Here is a 21631-nt window from a genome sequence, read left to right as displayed (position 1 = left end):
GAGGGAAGCAGGTTGGCAAACTTGTTTTGTTTTTAGATGGTAGCTTTCTCTTTGTCAGAAAATATCCCTGGGAGGCAAGTTCCCTGCAGGGAACAAAACAGCACCCAAATTCATCCTCCTTATGGTCATTTCTGCAGGACTGCTGAGGTGACCTGCAGCCCGCTGCTGTGTGCTGGCCCGCCCCAGGAGGGCTGTGCCACCCACAACAGGGCTCAGCATTTCCAGGCTCTCCTTGGCCAGCTGGCCTTGAGGAAGGGTGGGGTTGTAGCCCTGAAGACCCAGCCTCTGAGCTACATCACCCTGGGGCAGGGCTCAGGCAGGGCAGGATGGCCAGGGGCAGGACGGGGCAGCAGGGATGGACCACGTGAACAGCGCCCTCCTCTGAGCAGGCTGGCAGACCCCACTTCCTTCGGACATTCGGGATCTCAGATGGCTGAATATGGTTGGTGTGTGTATGTGTGTGTGTGTGTGTGTGTGTGTGTGTGTGTGTACGCACGTCTGTATGAGAGAGACAGAGGCTGCTTGTTTGAGGGGATGGGGTGTAAGCTCTTTGGTTTTGGGGGTGGGGGGTCAGTCTGTTGTAACCCTCAGGAAATGCCTTCAGTGGCAAAGTCCTCCAGGTCATCGGTGGAGATGATGGCCAGGCCTGGGGCTTCCGCTTCCTCATCCTCTGGGCCCCTGAGTGGCGCTCGTGTGTGCTGGGCAGCCTTGGGTGGGCTGGTGTCCCCCTGAGGCCCAGTGGCGGGCCAGGGCCCTGTGTCGTGGACGCTGTGGGGCCTAGAGTGGAGGCCCTGCCCTAGGAAGGTGGGTGCGGAGAGCTGGGAGGAGCAGCGCAGGGGCCTCAGTGCTGTGACGGGCACAGGCCGCAGGCCTGGGTACAGCAGGTAGGGCATAGCCAGGGCGTCCTGGCCAGGTGGCTCAAGGGGGCCCCCCTCAGAGATGGGGACTGAGACCTTAACATACTTGCCGGTCTCAGGGTCGTAGAAGGTCTTGATCTTCACCTGCAGGGGCAGGTCAAAGACGAAATACTCCCCAGACTGTGGGTCCTGGAGGACCTTCTGCGTGGCAGGGTACGGGTGCAGTGGTGCCAGGGGCTGGCCCCCCCATGGTCGCCTTCCCATGGGTTCCACCACGCCGGACACCGAGTGGCGGTGTGCAGGAAGGGGCAGTGCACGCACGGTGGGGAGCCGGGGTCCCTCCCCAAGGGCCCGGGGCCCACCTTCTGTCCCCCCACGACCTTCACAGGCTTCGTCGAGCCTCTCTGGCACCTGACTGCTCTTCCTCCGCTTGCTGGCCAGCTTCTTCGCTCGCCGCAGGGCCTTCTCCGTTTTGGGGGGCACGGCGGGGGGCTTCTCGGCTGTCCTCTCCAGCTGAGCTGGAGGCTCAGGTCTCTCAGGGCCGGGGGTCGCCTCTAGCATGGAGCCTCTTGGGGACAGCTCCCGGAGGTCCTCGGTGGCTGGCTGGTGCTGCACATCTGGGCCTTCTGGCTCCCACGTGAGGCCATGCATCAGGTCTTCCCGCCGTGCCATCTTGGTGGGGCCTAGGCTGGCGCAGGGGCTGGCACTGCCAGGGGGCTCCTCATGCATCAGACCCAAGTCCCCAGGGCCCTGAGAGCCATTGTCCCAAAGGCTGCTGGCAGAAGGTGAGCAGGCACTGCTGTCCCCCAGGGAGCTGGAGTTGGGGGACGTGGCCATCTCGCCCAGGACCAGTCTTCTCCCGGGAAGCCCTGCTCTGGGTGCAGATAGAAAGTGGCCTTGGATATTTTGCAGAGTCTGCTCCTCCCAGCAGGTGGCCAGTATCTGCTGGGCCGGCTGCTCTTCCAGGTCACCCTCCGGGAGAGCAATGGTGGGGATGCGTCTGGGCTTCCTCCAGTCTGCAGGCCTGTTCCTCCCATCACTAGCCACGACTTCCTGTGCCCTGTCGGGGGATGGCTTCATCCTGTGACCCTCTCCCACCAGTGGCGGAGACGAGAAACTCCCCTCAGGGTCTGGGCAAGAGACGTCCCTTTCAGCTGCCAAGGACACCTGCCCGGGATCCCTGTGTTTTGAGCCTCCTGTGTTAGCGGGTGTCAGGGTGCTGGGCATTTCCTGGCTTTCAAGGGCCCCACGCCCTCCTGCAGCCTCACCCCAGCCTTGCTTTGGGGATTCTCTCTCTCTGTGGCCACTTCCAAGCGAGTCGTCTGAGGACAAGGTCCTCAGGAGGGGTAGGATGACAGGTTTGATCACGGGGGTGGCCCTCAGCGTGTTGTCTTTAATAGTAAACAGCGGGTGCCTGTTTGCGGTTGAAGACGGACAGGGCGTGGGGTCTCTGGCCTGTGGAAGGGCCGTGTCCTTGCTTTCCCCCATCCGAGAGCCTCTGAGCTTTGCTTCCTCGGCAGACGCCCTCCCAGATCTGCCTGCACATGGTCCTCCCGCACTCTGCAGAGCTGCACCCTGGCTGCGCTCTCCTCCACTCCCGTGCCCGTTACTCATGGCATCTCCTGTCCCTGTCACGTCCTCCTTCTCTGTCTCACCGTCACCTGCACTCACATCATTCTTCCTGTCTTCCCGCTGGCTCTCGGAAAACCACATCTTCTGCTGATCATCACCAAACGATGCAAAGGACTGATCCGAAGAGCTGGTGCTGAACTTAGTCTTCCTCCGGAAGCTTGGCATGAAGTCAGACTGGCTGTCGCTGTAAAACACATCTTCCTCCTCAGGGGACAGGGGCCCTGGAGAGACTTTCTGGTCCAGAGGTGGTTTCTGAAGCCCTGTCTCGTGCTCGGCTTCTGTCTCCTGGGAGATGGATCGCAAGAGCCCGTTCTCCAGCTGGGGGGGCTTGGTTTGTTCTGCAGCTTCCCCGACCTCCACCTCGGGCTCCCTGGGGCACAGCTTCAGGGACAGGTGCTTCCTGGGGCCACGTCCCCTGCTGTCTGGATGCCAGGTGGACCTGGAAGAGCCAGGTTCTGAGTCCCTGTCCCCGGCATCTTTTGCCTCACTGTCCCTGCCTGCAGCCTTCCCGTTGACACAGAAAGGGATCGTGGCAGCCATGGAAGGGGGGCCGAGGTTGTACGCTGAGGCCTCACCAGGGTGGGCTGCAGGGCCCTGGGTGCCAGTGTGTGAGGTGCAAGGGCCCTCGGCCGGCCTCTCTGCAGACAGCTCACTTGGGGGGCTTTCCTCCTCCACCCCGTTGGAAAGCTCCACTCCATTGCTCATGGGCTCTGGTTTGCTGTCCGCCTTCCCCCGGAGTTTCTCATCGAAGCCCTTGGAGAGCGGCGAGGGGCTGTAGATGCTCTTGACACGCTTCCGTACGTCCTTGAGGTTGAACAGCAGGCTGGGCGCTTTGGATTTGTAGCTGTCTCTCGGCGGACACTCTCCGGGCTCCCGCTCCTGGTACCCGTTCAGCTGCACCGGTGGGGAGGGGCTGGGTTCCTCGGGCTGGCTGTCCTGTGACTCCAGGGCATGCTTGGTGGGGATGATGGGGGTCAGGAGCTTGCTGATATTGAATGGAGGGGTGCAGTGCAGGTTTCGGTCCCCAGCGGGGTCCATGGTGTCCTTCTCTGCGAGGTGCACCTGTGCATTGTGCTTTGCATAAAGCGCAGAGCTTCTCCTGTGAGTCTGTTTCTGCTCCTCGGTGACTTCTGCCAGATTCTCCTTCCCACCCCTGCTGGCCTTTGGCTTTCTCCACGGAGGCTGGGTCGGCTTCCCCTGAGGGTCGGGCTGTGAACTGGGTGGTTTTCCGTCCATGTGGAAACCCTGGGTTCCCGGGTCCCTGGACCCCCAGAGCCCAGAGGTGGACAGAACTCCCGCAGCTGGCACATTCTCCTCCTGAGCGCAGCTGGGCCGCATGGGGCAGGGTGAGACCTTGTGATGCGTTGCGTGGGCTTCTGTTACAGGCGTCACATCTTCATACTGTTTGGACACCTTGTTTTCAGGGATGCTGTCAGCACTGGTCTTTCTTTCGAGCAGCTTGGGTTGGTGGGCGTCCCATGACTCAAAGGCACTGTTCTCACTGTGCAGAAAGGTCCCTTTGTGTGCCCACTCCTGGCATCTGCTGGGCTCCCCCTTGGCTGGCTGGTGCGGTGGAGAGGGGAACTTGGACTCCAACGAGCTGGCCACGCTGTCTGGTTTCGATAGGAAGCCACTGGCGCCCTGATGGATCATCTCGGGGTTCTTGGGGGACTCTCGCTCTCCGTGGCTCTGGGGGTGCTGGTGGCTTCCTTGGTGAGTGCTGGAGACTTCAGCGGGCACCCTCCTGACCGTCAGGAAGGCAGAGTCGAAGCAGAAGTTAACGCTGCTGTCAGGAAGAGGGGCGAATTTGGGGGCGGTTTTGAGAGCCGGGGGCTTGCTGGGGGGTGGCCTGTTGTCACAGCGCTGGCGCTCAGTCCTGTCGAAAGACCTGATCAGGGATGATACCTTGGAAACAGGCTTGTTGCTGCTGCGCAGACCCGAAACCGGCACCTCCAGCCTCCACTGAGCTGGTGCGGGTGGGGGGCTGCTTTTGGGGTATTTGTCCTCCCCCTGAACGTACTTGGGCTGCTGATGGAAGGTGGCTGCCCAGCCCTTGTGCTCTGTGCCCTGCGCTGGAAGCTGGCTCCAGATGCCGCTCTTCCTGTGGGTGTGGTTCATGGTACCCTGGTGGAGCGGCCCAAACCTCTGGCGGGAGATATCTGGGGACAGGGCCAGATCGGAGTCGTGGAAGGAGGCATCCTCGGAGATGCACAGGCTGCGGAAGGCCCGATCGGTGAGGCTGCTCACCTCCCGGTCCGCGTCATCCAGCACGCTGCCGATGCTGGAGGAGTCGCTGAAGCCGTCTGTGCCCTTCTTGTTACCCTGCATGTCCCCGTCAGCTGGGGGCCTTTGGGCGGTGAGGCTGGAAGCCCAGGTGCAGCCCACTTCCCACCAGATCGCAGTTTCCTAGGGACCAGTTCCGATCACAAAGCGCGGATTCTCTTTTTCTCTGTAAAAAAAAAGACAGTATGGTGTGAGCAGGGTGTCCTGCGTAACGGCTCCACACAAGAGCCCCCTGCTGTTCTGGGTGGGCAGTGGTGACCGTGATGACCGATTTTATGATGACCTGGCCGGTGACCGGCAGCTGCTTTTAGTGCAGCGCTCGCCTAGATGTTGCTGTGACACTTTCAGATGTGACTGACCTTAGAGTCGAGACTCTAGGCAGACTTTCCCCCATCGTGCGGGTGAGCCTCATCGAATAGGCAAAGTCTTAACGGGAGCATGTTTGCGAGGTCAAAGGCAATGAAAACAAAAATTGGACAAGTGGATCACGTCAAACCAGAAAGCTTTGGGAGAGCAAAGGGAGCACCTGATCCAGTGAGAGGGCCGTGCTTGGAATGGGTAGGAGTACTTATTTGCAAACTGTATAACTGATAAAGGATTAATATCCAAAAATACATAAGGACCTCATGTAATCAATAGCAAAAAGATTAACAACAAAGCAAAAGCAAATGACTTAGCCACAACCTGGAGAGAAATTCTGAAAAGAAGGGAGGAAAAGTATAGGAAGAGGCACTCAACACCTCTCCCCATCAGGGAACCCAGGAAGTCACCAGCACCCCAGAGCCACGGGGAGCGAGAGTCCCCCAACAACCCCGAGATGATCCATCAGGGCGCCGGTGGCTTCCTGTCGAAACCAGACAGCGTGGCCAGCTCGTTGGAGTCCAAGTTCCCCTCTCTACCGCACCAGCCAGCCAAGGGGGAGCCCAGCAGATGCCAGGAGTGGGCACACAAAGGGACCTTTCTGCACCGTGAGAACAGTGCCTTTGAGTCGAGGAACGCCCACCAACCCAAGGGAACTTTAGGTATAAGACGCGGTGGGGAGAAGGACCCTTGTGCTCTGCTGCCAGGAATGCACATAAAACAACCTCACGGAAAAGAGCATGGGGTCCCAGAAAACACCAAAAACCGTGGGACCTTCCGATCCAGAGGTTCCCTTCTGCATATGGACCCAGAGTGACTGAAACCAGACCCTTAAAGGAGATACCTGCACTGCCGTGCTCGTAGCAGGGGCATTCTGAGTAGGGGGACACAGGCGCACCCTGAGCATCTGGGTGGATGGATGGATAAAGACGAGTGCTCTAGACATGGAGTGGAGGGTCCCTTAGCCTCGAGAAAGAGGGACATCTCATTATTTGTCACAGCACAGGTGACCACAGGGCCCTCACGCTAAGTGAAATAAACCACACACAGAAAGACAAACATGATACCGATTGTGTGAGGATTCTAAAATGCACCCCAAAGCAGAGCAGAGGTGGTGGCTGCTAGGGACCCGGGCGGGGTGGGGACAGGGAGGTGCTGCCCAATGGATTGAATTTTGGAGTCTGCAAGGTGATCAGTCCTAGGGATCCCCGGTCCCTCATGCCGCTTACAGTCAGCAGTGCTGTACTGAGTATTCGGAAGGTGGCTAAGAAGTTAGTCTGGGTTAAATGGATTTCTCTCTCTCTGTCTCTCCCTGCACACATCCTGTTGGTTTGGGTCTGCAGAAGCCTGACTGATACACAGCCTGAAGCCAGCTGTCGTCTGTGTGAGCTTCCTGACACCCCATGGGGTGTCCCCCACCTCCTCCACTGCCTGGCTTTTTATCCTGCAACTGAGCAAGACCTAAAGTTAGATTGATTTCTTATTTGTCTGTCCCCTCATTGTCCCCTAAACCCTGGAGCTCAGGGGCTTGTCCCTCATCGGGTCCCCCTACAGGAGGACACAGCCCTCAGCGCCTAGATGTCAGGCCTGAGCGTGGCCTGCAGAGGAGCTGGTGGCCAAGAGGGGGCAGGATGGCCGTATGTGGCTGACACTCTGCTGTCCTCTGTCCCTGCAGCCCCTCCCTGGGCCTGGGAGAGCTGCCACCACCGTCCCTGAGTAACTCCACACCCCTGGGTCTCCTGCCACACTCCTTTATTATATTGTCTTCTGTTTAAAAACTTGTCCTGAAGCGGACATGGTAGAGAATTTGGCGTTTTAACCATTTGTGAATGTGGCGCCAGCGACGCCACCATCCAAAGCTCTGTGTCCGCAAAACACTAGCTCCCCAGGTCTCTCCCAGCCTCTGGCACCCTCCCTTCTCCTTCTGGTCCCCGCCACTGACTGCTCTAGGATCGTGGGAAGAACGCAGGGGTACGACATTTGTCTTTTGGTTTCTGGTTTATTTCTTTGGCATAGAGCCCTTGAAGTGCTTTTCTCTGTGCTGCAGGTTGTGTTGGAATTTCCTTCCTTTTTAAGGCTGAACCATATCTGTTAGGCACACCTATTCCTGCTGCTGTCCCTGTGCCTGTCCCCACCCCTCTCCTCCGTCTCTATCTCACTGTGTCCATCTGTGCACACACACAGGGTCACCCATTGATGTCCGTGTGACTTGCCCTTGTTCTCCCTATGGAACCCACACTCAGGTCTCTAATGTAAAAGGTGCATTATTTCCGTGCAGCCTACAAAACCCTCCTGTACATTTTGAATGACGGCTAGATGCCTAAGCCAGATGCAGAGCAAACGCTCTGTAAGCAGTGGTCTTTGCGCATTACTTAGGGAAGAATGACCATTAAAGGCATCTAGGCTTGTTTGTTAAGGAGCCTTTTGGATGCTCTGGACCCACTTTACAGACAGGACCCCGTGGACGGGAGGACCATGCCACGTGTGTGCCTGTCACCCACTGGTGCATAGACAGCCGGCTTCCAGCTTTTGGATGCTTCGGGTGATGCTATGTGAATGTGGGTGTGCAAATGTTGCTTTTAGACTCGACTTTCGATTCTTTGGGGTCCAAGTCTCTGGTCCCCAAATCAGGACTGTTGGATTGTATAGGAAAGGCTTTGTGTCCTGACCCAAGGTGTGGTCCCCTTCGAGGGGGGCCCTTTCTTCTCACTCTGAGCATGACAGCCAGCTAGAAACTTAAGACACAGCTCTGCCAGGCCCTCACCAGGCCACGTGCCCATGACCAGAAGGGTGTCTCTGAGCACAGGTGGCCTGAGTCCAGAACTATGGTGTCTGCAGGGCCGGAGACTTCTAAGGGCTTGGAGGGAGGAGCTGGTGCAGATTGGGACCCTGTGGGTCTGCCTTGCCTTCCCCTGCTGCTGGTCTGGGGTCCACGTGTCCCCTTTTAAGAGGATCTGAGGCAGAATGGATCAGGGCCCACCTAAAACCTCGGCTTTATTTCCAGTGTAGTCCTGGATCTAGGACGGCAGTGTGTAGATTCTCAGGGACTGAGTTCAGTCATAACTTTCAGGCAGTCAGTCTGCAACCCAAAGGCAAGCTGCCATGACCACCAAAGCCCGTCCTGTTGGGGATGGCATCGTGGGCAGTGAGGAGCCGGGTCCTTGATGACAGACTATGCATTCTGAGGGATGGTAGTGGGTCTAGGGGCAGCTTAGTGGCTTTGGCCACTGTGAGTCAGGTTTCCTGTCCTTAGCACCCTCCAGGACAGTGCAGAGTTGGGGTGCAGTCTCCTCCTATCCCGAGTGCTGGGATTTCGCACTTGGCCACAACTGGTGATGAACCCAGAAATCCTGGGGTTCCTATACTTCCATTTCAAGATAAAAATCAGGTTGGTACAGTCTGAAATCTAGACTCTCAGGGTCATGTAAAAGCCTACTGTCTGTCTGTAGGAATCTGCTGTGATTTTTGAATGTCATCCTCCCCCAAGAATCTTCACTTTGGGGAATCGCTTCTCCCACTGCCGTGTTTGGTCCTGGTGTGCAGAGTCAAGGTGCAGGACAAAGCTTCTGGCCAGCGTGGAGATGACACCCAGGACAGAGCCAAGGACAACTGACTGTTTTTCCTGAGTTCCAGGGGCTCAGGCTCTGCCAACCCCGCCCTTCCGCTCCTGGACCCCTAAATCCAATTTATTTCTGCTTGTGTGCCCAGGTTCTGTTGCCTGGGGCCTAACTGATCTCAGGTCCCATCTTAATTCCAAACAGCAGTACAGACAGTCACAGACATGGTGTCCAGAACTTCACAGGCCCGATGACCGTGGACGAAAACCTATGGAAACAGGTTCATTATCTCAGGCGTTTGTGTCGGGGACGGGCAGCTGGGCCCCACACATACCCGTGACAGCAGCAGCGTTTGCATGTGCCAGCTCACCGGGTTTCAGGGTCTGGTGTTTCCAAATTTCTTTTCTTGCCCACTTGTGATGTTATTACAGCCCATCTAGAAAAAAGAGGGACAGTAATGTTAGTGACCAAAGGGCCAAGACCTGCTCCTTGGAAAGCCATCTTTAAACACCAATACCGTGGTTATAATTTGTAATGTAATTGGCCTGCAGTCCTTTTTAAAAAATTCACACTCGAACTCAGCAAAATTCCAGACATCGGCATTTTTGGGGAAATCCGACATAAGGTTAATTCGTATTTCTTCTAATATTTATGAATTTGTCCACTATCCAAGCAATCTTCAGGAGCCTATTGTAAGCCTTTGGGATTCCTAATACAATTGGCCCAGTTGTGAATTTATTTATTTATTTGCTAGTAAAATTTGACCAAGACCTCTTTGCTCACTGGATTAGTGACTCAGGTTCACAGTGCAGGGGACCTGCCTGGCCAGACTCGAAGGCTAGAAAGGTCCTTGATATTAGCTTTGTTGTTGGCAGGAGGCTGGGGTGTCTGTCACGATAGCTACAATAACCAAAAAGCTATCTGGGAGGATTTTCTGAGTGTTCAGGATGAAGTATAAGCTAATTAAAACAATCCCATTCTGCAAATCTGAAACGCAAGCCCTGGGGGCATCCACAAAACCCTCCTCATGCTGGGAAGCCTGGATGTCCATCTAGTCGGGGGTGTGTAGTAATGGTAATAACTAGGATTTGGGAGCATATTTCTTTGGAGCGGACCGGAGTTCCTGGGGCCTGGGCCATACGGTGAGGCCTGTATGACTCACCAGCTGGTGGTGCCCTCCCTGAAGCTCCTGTGGCCCTGTGACAGATTGCATGACGAGTGTCACCCAGATATCTAGAAACTGGAGATCGCTCTCTCTGTCCCCCACCGGAAGCTGCTCGAGCCCTCGGAGGGACCCGCGTAGTTTTGCGCCCTAAGCATGCCGACAGGAAAGCTCAGTTACGTTTTTGGCAATGCTCTGAGTTGCAGGGCTTCATCTTGGTTCACCCCTCTGCCAGGGCCAACTGAGGCTCAGAGAGGAGGAATCAGATAGCAGCAGAGACCGTCACCCTGGGTCGTAGGGCGTTCTGAAAGTCAGACTGTGTCAGTCACATCACTGCGTGCTAAGCCCACCCCCCTGCCTGTGTCCTATGTAGGGCTCAGGGAGGAGGGCTGGTGCCAGCTGGGGCAGACGGACAGGGCACTGGCGTGAAATGACCTGTGGCATTTGCTTTGTGGATGTTCAGGGGACCTGTCGCTCTGGTCTCCTTGTCACTGCTATGGACACACATGTTCCGAGGCCAGCACATCTCTGGACTCTGTGTGTCTTCACCTGGGTGCCTGTTAGGTGAAGGAGTGGCACTGTGGGTGACAGCTACACAGGGACACAGGTGAGGGTCCAGGTGGTGCTTGCTCTGTGGCAAGCTGGAGCCGGCCTGCATGGTGCAGCTGGTTCTGCATGACCCAGGAACACAGAGGGGACCTGGTACCTAGGCACACATGCGAGGCGAATACTTGTGCAGCCCAGGCGTGAACATGGCTCTCCTCTCCTCGTGAAGGGCCCTCCTGATCAGAACAGATCATACAGTCAAATGAGAGCACGGGCCACGGGCCGTCCTCTTCTGAGGTGAGCTCTGACACATCTCTTCCCAGTCACCAATAAATGTTAACTCTTCTGGAACATTTTCATTCATTTTTCTATTGTTTTGGTGCTAGAGATTGAATCCAGAGCTTGTATGCCAAGCCACATCCCCAGCCCTTTGTTAAATTTCATTTTGGGAACAGGTCTCGTGAAGTCACCTGGTTGCCCACGGTCCCCCGCTTCTGCTCCTGGGGTACTGGAACTGCAGGTGCACTCACAGCAGCCCCATGTGCCAGGCTGTCCCAGGGGCCCCGCCCGCAGCCAGTGTTTGGAGATCCAAGGCTAAGGAGCCAGCCGGTCCGGTCCCGCATGGCAAGAGCTTTGATTGGTGGTACTGGAGGCCCCCATGCAGAGTCACCACAAATGAGCATTTGGTCAGCCTCCATTCTGAGATAAGAAGACAATGCTGAAGGAAATGCCAACAGTCCACAGGTTGCAGGTGGGGGTGACAGGCTGGGACCCAGGCTGTGTGGCCCTGGGGTCCGTGCACAGCAGTGGGGTGTAGCTGAGGCCTGGAGCTCACAGGACATCCACGGACGCTGGGCTCAGATGACGCAGACTCCTCTGTTAGCCTGGATGTATCCCAGGCTGGACATGAGCACACTCATGGCGGACAATGGCTTGTCTGGAAGTCACCGTGCATGGCCTTCCTGAGTAGCAGCCTTAAGCCTCATGGCTCTGCAGGCCCCAGATGGATCCGAATTGCAGGAAGCTGGTATGGGAGCCTGAGCCGGGATGATGACACGGGTACCCTGGGGAGGACACGGTGACAGCAATGCCCACCTCTGCATGTCACCCTGCAGGTCTGATCCCCACACCCCTTTAAGGGTGGCAGGAGGGGAATGCAACTTGTGGGCACCATTTTCTCAGAGGTGAAAGACGGCACAGAGATGTGTGGGGATGCCTCAGTGTCACACAGCCTGTAGGGACAGAGAAGCACTGGGGTATCTCCAGGCGAAAGCCCCCCTCTGTCTAGCCCCCGCTTGGGCTCTGGAGAGCTGCAGGCCTGGCTGGCCAAACAGGCTGGGTGTCACTTCCTGGGGTCTCCTCGGCCCAGGCTTTGGCATTGATTCTGCCAGCTTCTCAGGGCACCCTGCTGGGCCGAGGATACTGGGTCACTGCTCTACCCCACCCATCTGTCTTTCTCGTGGAAAGCACTGGGTCCACCCTGCTGTGGGGCTGACCGCTGGCCCCCCCCCCCCATTTCGGTATGAGCTGAGGCTCTGGGGTGGTTTAATCGCCTTGATTGAGTGGTGTTTCCGCTGCTCAGCCAGCGGATGCAGGAGGCTGCAGGGTGACAGTGCTGGTTTATCAGAACCCCGCAGACTCACCACCACCTCTGCTGTCTCTCCCAGGTCCGGCTCCAGAGGCACAGCCTCGGGAGTAGCTTGCTGGGTGGACCAAGCTCTGATCTGTGCGTGGCCCACAGGCTTTGCCATGCCCCATCACACACATAGCCTGCCCTGAGCTACATGTGGGGACCCAGAATTCTCAGAGTTCAAGGGGTGCGGGTGTCCAGGACCAGGCACTGGCTGGTGACAGTCACTGCTAGTGTGTCCTGCAGGCACAAGCATCCAGTAGAACAGGATTTCCTAGCCCGGCCTCCAGGGAGGGGCAGGCACAGGAGCTGTCTGTGTGGCCAGTTCAACCCTCATTGGCCATGCCTTCACCCAGCTCCTCCTTGGCACAACCGGGGAAACTGAGGCATAGATGAGGAACTGTCCGTCTCCCAAGCTCTGGAGCTGGATCTGGGCAGCAGCCCATGCATGGCCTTAGAATCTTGCTTTGTACCCCACGATGGCTTCTCCTTGCCCTCTGGATTGGTCCATCCTTGACCCCTTCTGAGCTTTGTATATCTGCAGTTCCGTTGACGCTCTTGGAGGAGTCATGAGCTCTGCATGCTGAGCTCAAAGCCCTTCTGCGCGGCTACTCATGGAGCACTTGTAGTGCTGCCTATCAGGGCTGAGGACAGAGCTGAGGCAGAGCTGACCTGGGCAGGCCTGGGCGTTGCTTGTTAAGAGCACATTCATCACCGACGGCTCCAGACTGCGCAGCTCTGAGTTGCACGAAAAGTCCCGAGTCTTGCTTTGGCCTCTTTGGGACTACAGGCCTGAGGCTTGCACCTGGGGAGGGCAGCAGCCCTGGCTACCTGGGTGACCTGGGGCTTCAGAGCTTGGTGAGAGCCATGGCAGACATGGGCGTGGTGGTTGGCCTTGGGCCCGAAGGCATTGCCAGCCCAACAAACCTGAATCCCCACGAACCAAGTCGCACTTGCAGGACCACTGAGTCTGGGGCAGGACACTGCTGGGATGGCTCAGCTTGCTTGCTGGGAGAGTGAGGTTACATCAACCACACTCCACAGCCCGGGGTGTGCCTGGGGGTTGGATTGTTTGGCAGAAGGCTCAGCTCACCTGAAGCCTGCTCCGCCCACATAGCCCATCTGTGAATCCATGTGAGCTATTTCCCTGGAAGCCTTGGGGTGCTGCTCAGAGAGATAGCCAGGGCCTGCTGGCACAGTGAAGGTCGGTCATGCTGGGGTGCTGCTTCCAGGCGTCACAGGCCCAGGGCTGGACCCCTGGCTCAGAGAAATCAGAGATCATGCAGGGAAAGAGGGAGGGAAGCCCTGTGGACTGAGGGCCTGCGTGATACTTGGGGCTGCCCCAACAAGGGTCCAGGGCTCCTCCTGTGGGCTCCGAGGTGTCTGGTGCCTGTCTGCTGGGGTAACTGCTCGGGACACAGAGGCCCCATGCCTGTCCTGTCACTTTCTCACACTGTCTCAGACACAGGGCGACAGGACCTCAGGGACCTGCCTGCCTGTGGGGTGACAGCTGGAATCAAGGAGGCAGACTGGCAGGACCGCTGCTCAAGGAGGTAAGACACTTGGACCTCCTCGTCACTCAGCCTGAACTGCAGGCCAGTGCCCCTGCCACCGTGCAAGCCCTCCTAGGTCTTGGGTCTACCGGACCGAGCTGGCACTGCAGGGCTTCTGTCTCCTCTGCAAGGCGGAGTGGACGCCATGCACCTCGCAGAGTGGCTTCTGGCAGGTGTCTTCTGGCAGCACTGAGGAACCCTTGGGGTCCTGGGGACCAAAGACCCCTGGCTGAGAACACTGATGTGGCAAGCAGGGGCACAGCAGGGGCAGCCCCCGGGCTTGCACTTCCCTGCATCGTGTTGGCCCTGTCACCTAAATGCCACCATAAAATCGGGACAATGCAAGCTGGCTCTGCTCTGCTCTTTCCATGCTGCTCCAGTGCTGGGGACAGGGACAGCGGGCTGGGGACAAAGGGCCAGGCGCAGGGGCCACTCTGCACATCTTCCCGTGGCAAGGTGGGTCATAGCTGTCTCCCTCGACACAGGGAACGAATTCCACTTACATCGCAATGGAGCACGGGCTCAGAGTCCCACGAGGAAGGGAAAATCATGCCAAACCCGCCCCCCTTACATGCACTGCCCCAGTGACTGCAGCCGTGCTGCTTGGCTGGGGTCTTCCATGCCAAACCCACCTGCCCCTCAGTGATTCTGAGACTCAGTGTGCCCTGGAGACTGGAGGTTCAGTGCCGGACTGCTAAGCTCAGGGTGGGCAGAGGAGGAGACCCGCTGCTGGTGGGTCCAAGGCTGGGCCTTGCCTTTCAGCTTCCAGGCTGGGCCCACAGTCCCCACACAGTGTCTGTGCCTTGCATGGGTCTGGGCATTTATTTGTTGAATGAATGAATGTGGAGGGGAAGATGTTCTTGCTTACTGAGCAGCTGGTGTAACCCAGTATTACTGATTAATGTTATTACTGTTAACAGCAGCTGCACTCTTCCTGGTCTTTATAGAGGAGGAAGACAGAGTCCAGGGTGGCGTGGGGTAGGACATCCCTGCCTCCTGCTTTTGAGTCTCCTTACAGAGTCCGAGACCCCTGCTCATGCACCCTCTCCCTTGGAGCGCCCTGTGGCCTGGTACTCCCGGTCCTTCCCGGGGGTTTTCTGGGAGCTCATCTTCAGAGCTATGGTCCCCGGTGTAGTGTCTCCTCCCTGTGGACATCACACCTGGATTCTGGGATGTGTGGTCTGCGGTGTCCCTAGCACGCACCAACTCTCTGCCAGGATCATTACAGGCCACAGACATGTGCTAACACAAATAACAATTAAGGGCCATGCACAGCCTTTCTGCTTCCCAAGTGGGGGCATTGTAAGCTGGTGGGAAGGGCTCAAATACAAGCTGTGCCAGCTCCGTGTGGCCCTCAACAAATGACACGCTGGCTTTGTGCCTCAGTTCTTTGCCTCATGGAGCATGGCAAGACTCCCATGCCACTTAATAGAAGCCAGAGTCACCAGCCTGTAACCCAGGGGTCATTGGAGCCACCATGATGGCTTTGCCCTTCCCCACCACAAAGGTGGTGGTAAAGCCCTGGTACTGACCCAGGGCCCGATCAGAGCCGTGAGGGCCTCCAGCCTCGAAGCCACCTCTGAGTTTGTCCTCTGGGTCCCCCGGGCCACCTATGCTCTCCTGCACCTCTGGGTCTTGCAGCTCCCTGTGCACATGGGCCAGTGCACCTGGGAACAGGAGTCTGCTTTTCCCAGGCAGCCGCTGGCTGAGCTGACCTGGGCTAACCTTGCTCTTCAGCTGTATTTCATATTCTGCTAACGTGACCTGGAAGCTTTACCTTCTTCAGGTCCTTGCAGTAGGCAGTGGGAAAGAGAGGGTGTCCTGTGTGCTCTGAGGCCTGCCTCACAGCTTAGAAACATCACCCTTAGGGATCCACCCTGAGAGCTAAAGAAGCACCCCTGATACACTCTCTGCTCAAAAGGGCAGGATGATGCACAGTCATGTGCAAATGTCCAGTGGCCCTTCTGGGAGGGGTCAGCTGCTTGCTAGCTGAGCAGTGAGCACAGAGGGCTTTCTCCTTGGTTACCTTGGAAGGGACAGACCCACGCTGTGGTTTGAGCAGGAGAAAAAATTCCCCAAATGGAACAGGAAGAGGAGAAAGCATTTCTTAGGATTCTCCCACATGCTGGGTGCCTAGCACTCATATGGTAATGATTGTGAGGGCCCTGTGGCACAGGTGCCAGTGTCGTTCCCATTTCACAGAGGGGCAGACTGAAGCTTGGAGCTTGCTGAGAGGATGCAGGGCTAGCTGTGGTACTGATTGTCACCAGACCAGCAGGTAGCTTCGTACAGGGCCAGCAGCCTCTCGCCCTGGGTCTTCTGGGTGCTCTAGAGCACTACGTCACCTGGCCACTGAGCCTCGGACCCCTTCCTGAGCTGTGTGTCCTTGGGCAAATTGCTTAACCTTCCCGCACCTCAGTCCTGCCCCTGGGAAGGGGCTCACAAGCTTCACCATGCTGGGTGACCTCAGAGTCACAACAGAGCCACTAGGACTCTGGCCTGGGGAGAATTATAGATGCCCAGGGTGGGGGACCAGGGCTTGTAACTGACCCCAGATGCTTAGCTCTGTGTGTCTGACTGTGACTTCTGCAACCTGACCTGCTTCTGAGAGTGGCTGGAGGAAGGGAGAGGCTGGCGATGCTTTGGGCAGCCTGGTGGCCCCAGGACAAAGCCAGCCAAGGCTGCTCCATCGTGCCCTGGCCCTGGCAGAGGGGCTCAGCAGCACAGATCTGGAAGCAGCCTCCAGACACAGCGAGAGCCTGTGGGAAGTGGTGAGGAGAACTAAGCATTTCCTCCCCGGCTTCTTCATGCTCTGTGACTTTTTGTGACAAGAGAGGCTGAGGCAGGACCCTTCCCCAGATGCTCGACATTGGAGAAGTCCACCTGAGGAAGAAGGAGGAGGCTTGCACCCCAGGAAACCGTGGGTCCTTGGGTTGTGTCCCATCTAGTTTGGGTCCTCGGGGGATGGATGGAGAACAGACAGTGTCCCTGTTATCAAGAGAGTGCCTCTAAGATGCTGTATCCTAGGACAGAGGGCTCCGAGGTCCTGGGGACAAAGGCCTCCCTGGTACACGGGGCTGGGACCACCTGAGGCAGGCTCTGCAGAGGATGCCTCCTCTCCCCGCAGTCTGCTGGGAATCCCTGTACCTTCCCTGACTTCGGAAGCTGCTGTCACTCAGACTCCATAGTCACCCTTGCAGCTGAGTCCCACAGGAGCCTGGGACCCCTGCAGGGTGACACCTGATGCTTCAGTGTCCCCACCTCTGCCTCAAGTGGACCCCTAGCTCTCCCCTGGCCTCTCTCTCCAGCTCATGTCCCAAAGCCCTGCTGATGCAGAGGCCTCTGGGAGCTTCCAGCTGACTGAAGGAGACCTGCCATTGAGCCCCAGGAGGTGGATTGGCTGGACCATGTGCATACCAGCACCACGTGCCCCACTCTGGTCGCCTTCCCTCACTGCCCTGGCTTCTCTCTACTGGTGCTGGACACACAGAGTGAAGCAGCCCAGCCTGGCCACACCCAGCTCTGAAGGAGGCTGAGACGGGCTACTTCAAGGTCCTAGGCTTCCCCTCTTCCTCCTGCAAGGGTCTCCAGGGGATTCCTGGGGTCAGGACAGGGGCAGCACATGCAGGGACAGGTGGCTTGGAGAACGCACTTGTTCCCACCTGCCCACCGATCCCTCACACCTCCCTCTGCCTGATCTCGGGGCCCAGGGCCCTCAGCTCCAGGACCCCTATGCCAATAGCCTCTTCTGGCCACCAGACACAGCAGCTCCCACCTGATGAGCTCCATCTTCAAAGAACAGGCACAGTGGTTCCCAATCCGGAGACCCAGGGCAGACATGGGCTGGACTTGGGTCACCCGGAGGAGGTGGCTATTTATAAACCACTCGATAAGCATAATCTGCCCTGCTCTGCTGGCCACACGGACGCGACACACAGCTGGTGACTCCACAGCGAAGCTAAGCCTTCCAGGGCCACCACAGCAAACAGAACATTTCCTGTGCCAGCCAGACCTGAAAGCGGGCTGTGGAGGGCAAAGGTCCCGTGCATTAGCTCCTGGTCCCCAGGACCGTATGCGGCTGGCCTCCCAGCTGGAACTTCCTCTGCTCTCCCGGGGTATGCAGGGCCACACTGGCCTCCTGCAGGGGTGGTCTGCTATCACAGGGGCAGCCACCTTCTGCAAAGGGCAACCTAGCCAAGGATGTCAGTCTGCAGCCCACATGGTCCCTGAGGGTGTGGTATAAAACAAATCATAGACCATATACAAAGGAGCGCGCATGGCCAGGTGCCAACGGAGCTAGGTGCCCGGCCCACCTACTGAGGTGACAGTTCTCTGGCTCTGGAAGACCAGACATCCCTTCCCATCCATGCCGTAAAGTTTATTCTCCAGGGTTCTTACCCTGTGGTGGCACTGTAAAATCCGAAATAACTTTTCTTGAGGCTATCTAGCTTTTCATACATAGTCAAAGCTATTCTTCTCAACCGTTAAGTGTTCTCCACAAAGAAAAGATTTTTTTTGTTTTTTAGATTGGCCCAGGAGGTCACCAGAGGCTGGCTGGGCCCCAATCATGTGTGGGGACAGGCGGCCTGGGGAGGGATTTGTGCAGGGGACACATGGGCCTCCAGCATCCACACACCAGAAATGTCCCGATAGCCATGCTCCCTGCTCCAGCTGCCGGGACTCTGCCTGGCTCGGCTCTGGGGGAGACCAGAGGGTCACTCCTCTGGCCTGCTGCCCCACCTGTAGCTGGGGAGGTGGCCCCGCTGGTCACAGAGGGACCAGTACGTCGGCAGTGACTGCTCCCTCAGCTGCACGGGAGCAGAGAACCCTGACACATGACAGAGAAGGACAAAGTCTCATGCATGGGGACCCAGTCCTCTGCACACAGTCCAGACAGCAGGTCCACAGCCCTAGCGCCCCAGCACTCCACACGCCCCGCACCATGACCGCCTCGGGCACACGTCCCCTCTGCCATCAGCTGGCAGTGGCCTGATCATGCCAAGGGGCCCGCCTGTGTCTGTGCCGCTCCTTCCTCACCACCCGTCCCAGCTGCTGCTCCCCAGGCCTCCCGGACCAGAAAGCCCGGCCCTGCCCAGCAGCCCAGGAGGCTTCTGCCCCTGTTGGCCAGGGCTGCCCGGGGACAGAGGACAGGAGACCCAAGCCTCCTGACTTTCCCCACCCTGCCCCACGACGGCCAGACCCTGGAGTCCGAGGGGCTTACCTCGGCAGAGACCCGGCGGGGACCAGTGTGCTGCGGAGGGGAAGAGGCAAACAGTCCAGGCGACACCCGCGTGGTGTCATGTAGCAGTCAGATTAAACAAACAGCCTCAGCAGCTATTTTTACACCCAGATCAGCCCCGGTAATAGATAACTTAGGGAGTCAAGAAATTGCTTGCCGATTAGCTGGACCCTCCCCACGATCCCGCGGTCATCCGAGTGACTCCTAAAGCCATTCGGGCATCTAGACGCAAATAAAAATATCTCAAGGTGGGAAGGGAAGCGTGCGTCTAGGGAAAACATGAGCCTGTATGCTTTGGGGCCAGCGCCGGGAGGCCTGCTGATGTCCCTGGGCAGAAATAGCCCGTTTCATCATCGGCCCTGGACGGGCCATGGCTGCATTCCTCGAGTAAGGAGCCACCCTCTGCCGAGCGTTTGGAGTAATGATCTGCCAGCTGCAGGCTGGGGACAGGCCAGGCTCAGGTTCGGGGGACAGTGCCGCAGGCCGTGAGTAATCAGGAAGAGGCAGGTAAGTGGCTCCACGCTGAGCTCGGCCACAACCGCCCGGTCCCTCACACGGCACAGGTGCCAATGGGCAAAGCCCTTCTGCCAGGCAGGGGACCCCTGGCTTCTAGGGCAGCATTCTGACCAGCCGTCCCACGACCACCTTCTCTTTTGGCCCAAGGTCACTAGCTCCCCACACTGTCCAAACACCCCCAATTCCTTCCAAGAATGCTCGCTAACCCATGCCAGCTCCTGGGGGGCCCTTCTCACCCTCCCTCAGCTGGCCCCCTGAGGGTCCACTCACTGTCCAGATTTAGTGTCACAGATTTTCCCATTTTTCCAAAAACTGTCTCATGTTCCTCTCTCTCATGGCCCAACGAAATGGAGGTGACCAGTCCCTGGCAGGTGCCCTGTCCCCCGCGGTGCCCCTGCCCCGGGAACTCTGCAGGACCAGTATCACTGATCTATTTGTGGACTGCCCCTCCCGCTCGGGGCTCCTCAAGGGCAGCCACCTCTGCCCCAGCCCCGGCCAGGGCACTGCACCACCTCCTGCCTCGACGCTGCTGGTGGTGGGGGCCCAGGACCGGGTCTGCACACGTTCATTCCAAGTACTTTGGAAGGAACAGCTCCCCAAGCCCCTGAAGAGGGAGATGCCCATTAAGTCACCCTGCTGCTGTGAGCCTCAGTTTACCCACTTATCAGGTAGAGAGGGTGCTCGTGCTCTTTGGGGCTGAAGTTGCAGAAGCTCGTGGACATTCATACCCTGTGCCCGCACACCAGGCTTCTCAAAGCTTAGCCTGTCGCGGACATTCATACCCTGTGCCCGCACACCAGGCTTCTCAAAGCTTAGCCCTTGTTTGTTTTTTTCATGATTCTGCCACACCTACAACTGTGTGTATCAGCATTTGTCGACGATGTTCCTTCAAAGGAATTTTAGATCAACTTAGCTTGGTTTTGAGCAGAGTATTAGGGCGAACAAGAGCTGAAAAATCATAGACTCGATGTGCTGCTTACCATCATTCCTGTGACACACAGAAACAAATGGGCAGCAGTCCCTGTGTCCGCTGCGCCTGTCCCAAATCATTTGGTCCCAGGTGCTGGGAAATGTAGCCTTGCCAAGTGTCACTTATGCAGGAGGCGGTTTGGGGGCGATCGTAACCAGAGCCGCAGTCTTGGGGGGATCCCCAGTTTTCCTGACTTGATTTCCTTTCCTCAGGACGTTTTGGCCTGACTTGCTTCCAGTTCCTCCCAGGTAGGAGGGTCTGGGGTAGGATCCTAGGAACCCAGAGCTGTGCTCTGAGCTGGGAACCAGCGGTGTTTGCTCAAAGTGGCTATGAAAGGAAAATAGCCCAGGGGCCGGGTGGTGGCAGGCAGCTTGGCCGCCAGCGTCAGGGGCAGAGTCAGGAGAGCAGCTGTCTCAGTGAGACCCCAAGGCCTACTTCACGGCCCCACCCAGCCAACCTGCGTGTGGGTGGTGGCTGGAGTCCCCTGGCTCCAGGAAAGCCTGTACCCTCCCACACCGTGGCTCCCACACTCTGCTCGGTGGGTGCCCTGGTGCAAACCAGCCTGGGGCAAGGGCACAGCTGAGCTCTCGACCGAGAACCCAGGGTCTCATGGCCGGGAGCTGGCGGTCTTCCTGGGGGCTTGGCCCAGGCAAAGTGACCCCTGCCTTCCAGTCCAGCAGCCGTGAGCTGCGTGGAAAGAATGTGAGTGAAGACACTATTCTAAATGTAGCAGCCTCATGGGCGCTATGTGAGCCAGCCTGGCCCCGACCGTCCAGAAAAACAGGGCCCGGTGTACATTCTGCAAGAGCGTAAATAAAGCTGTCCTCAGATGGCGTTCTCGAGTCCCATCCCTGCGGAGGCCCTGGGGCCCTGAGAGGTGAGCATCTATCTACCGGTGTGGGCATGAATGGCCGGGTTATGCTCCCCTCACAGGAGGACCCGCTGCCAAATCTCATGGCAAAGTCAACCCGTTCTGCATCCATGTCCATGAGATGTGTCCAAAGCTGGGGCCGAGGGGTGAGCGGCGTGGGCCTTGCAGCTAATTTCTGGTTCCAGGCATCTGAAATTCCCTTCCCTTCAGACGATACCAGTGACCCACGGGACTCTCCCACTATCCTGGCCTGAGCAGCTATGACATTTCTCCACAGGGACAGATTTCTTCAGGAGACTCGTGCAGGAGCCTGGTGCATCCTAACCCTAAGCCAGGGCCATCTCCTTGCACCACATTCTCGCTCGCTTGAGTGACGGTAGTCAGTGCTTTGGCCTTACAGATGAGGAAACAGGCTTGCAGAGGTCCAGAGGCCGTGAGCTGACAGCGGCCAGGGA

General features: G+C 57.7%; 1 protein-coding gene and 1 long non-coding RNA gene across 4 annotated transcripts in view; one reads left to right on the top strand and one right to left on the bottom strand.

Moving 5' to 3' along the window:
• On the bottom strand, positions 1 to 19085 carry CUNH10orf71 (chromosome unknown C10orf71 homolog). 2 transcript variants are annotated; one of them, XM_003466062.4, is made up of 3 exons: positions 18802 to 19085; positions 9024 to 9125; positions 1 to 4938 (listed from the first exon to the last, which is right to left on the bottom strand). In XM_003466062.4, exon 3 carries the CDS (start codon positions 4815 to 4817, stop codon positions 588 to 590), a length of 4230 nt encoding a protein of 1409 aa, XP_003466110.1. In that variant the 5' UTR covers positions 4818 to 4938; positions 9024 to 9125; positions 18802 to 19085; the 3' UTR covers positions 1 to 587. The 2 variants fall into 2 exon arrangements, with proteins under 2 accessions (XP_003466110.1, XP_013004064.1); XM_013148610.3 differs by having other exon boundaries at positions 9060 to 9125.
• A 105-nt stretch (positions 19086 to 19190) lies between these two features.
• Positions 19191 to 21631, top strand: part of LOC106026836 (uncharacterized) — a 38542-nt gene continuing 36101 nt past the window's right edge. For both annotated transcript variants that reach the window (XR_001200407.2, XR_010042230.1), the window contains exon 1: positions 19191 to 19326. This is a non-coding gene — a long non-coding RNA (uncharacterized LOC106026836). The remainder of the gene's footprint in view (positions 19327 to 21631) is intronic.

The sequence above is a fragment of the Cavia porcellus genome, unplaced genomic scaffold (genome assembly GCF_034190915.1).
Source record: "Cavia porcellus strain 051 isolate PalLab524CR breed Dunkin Hartley unplaced genomic scaffold, mCavPor4.1 scaffold_23, whole genome shotgun sequence".
Classification (NCBI taxonomy): domain Eukaryota; kingdom Metazoa; phylum Chordata; class Mammalia; order Rodentia; family Caviidae; genus Cavia; species Cavia porcellus.
This window is presented reverse-complemented; position numbering and strand designations above follow the sequence as displayed.

What these genes read in the sequence shown, in the direction of transcription:
- CUNH10orf71 (XM_003466062.4), bottom strand. Translation starts at nt 4,817, where the DNA reads ATGCAGGGTAACAAGAAGGGCACAGACGGCTTCAGCGACTCCTCCAGC.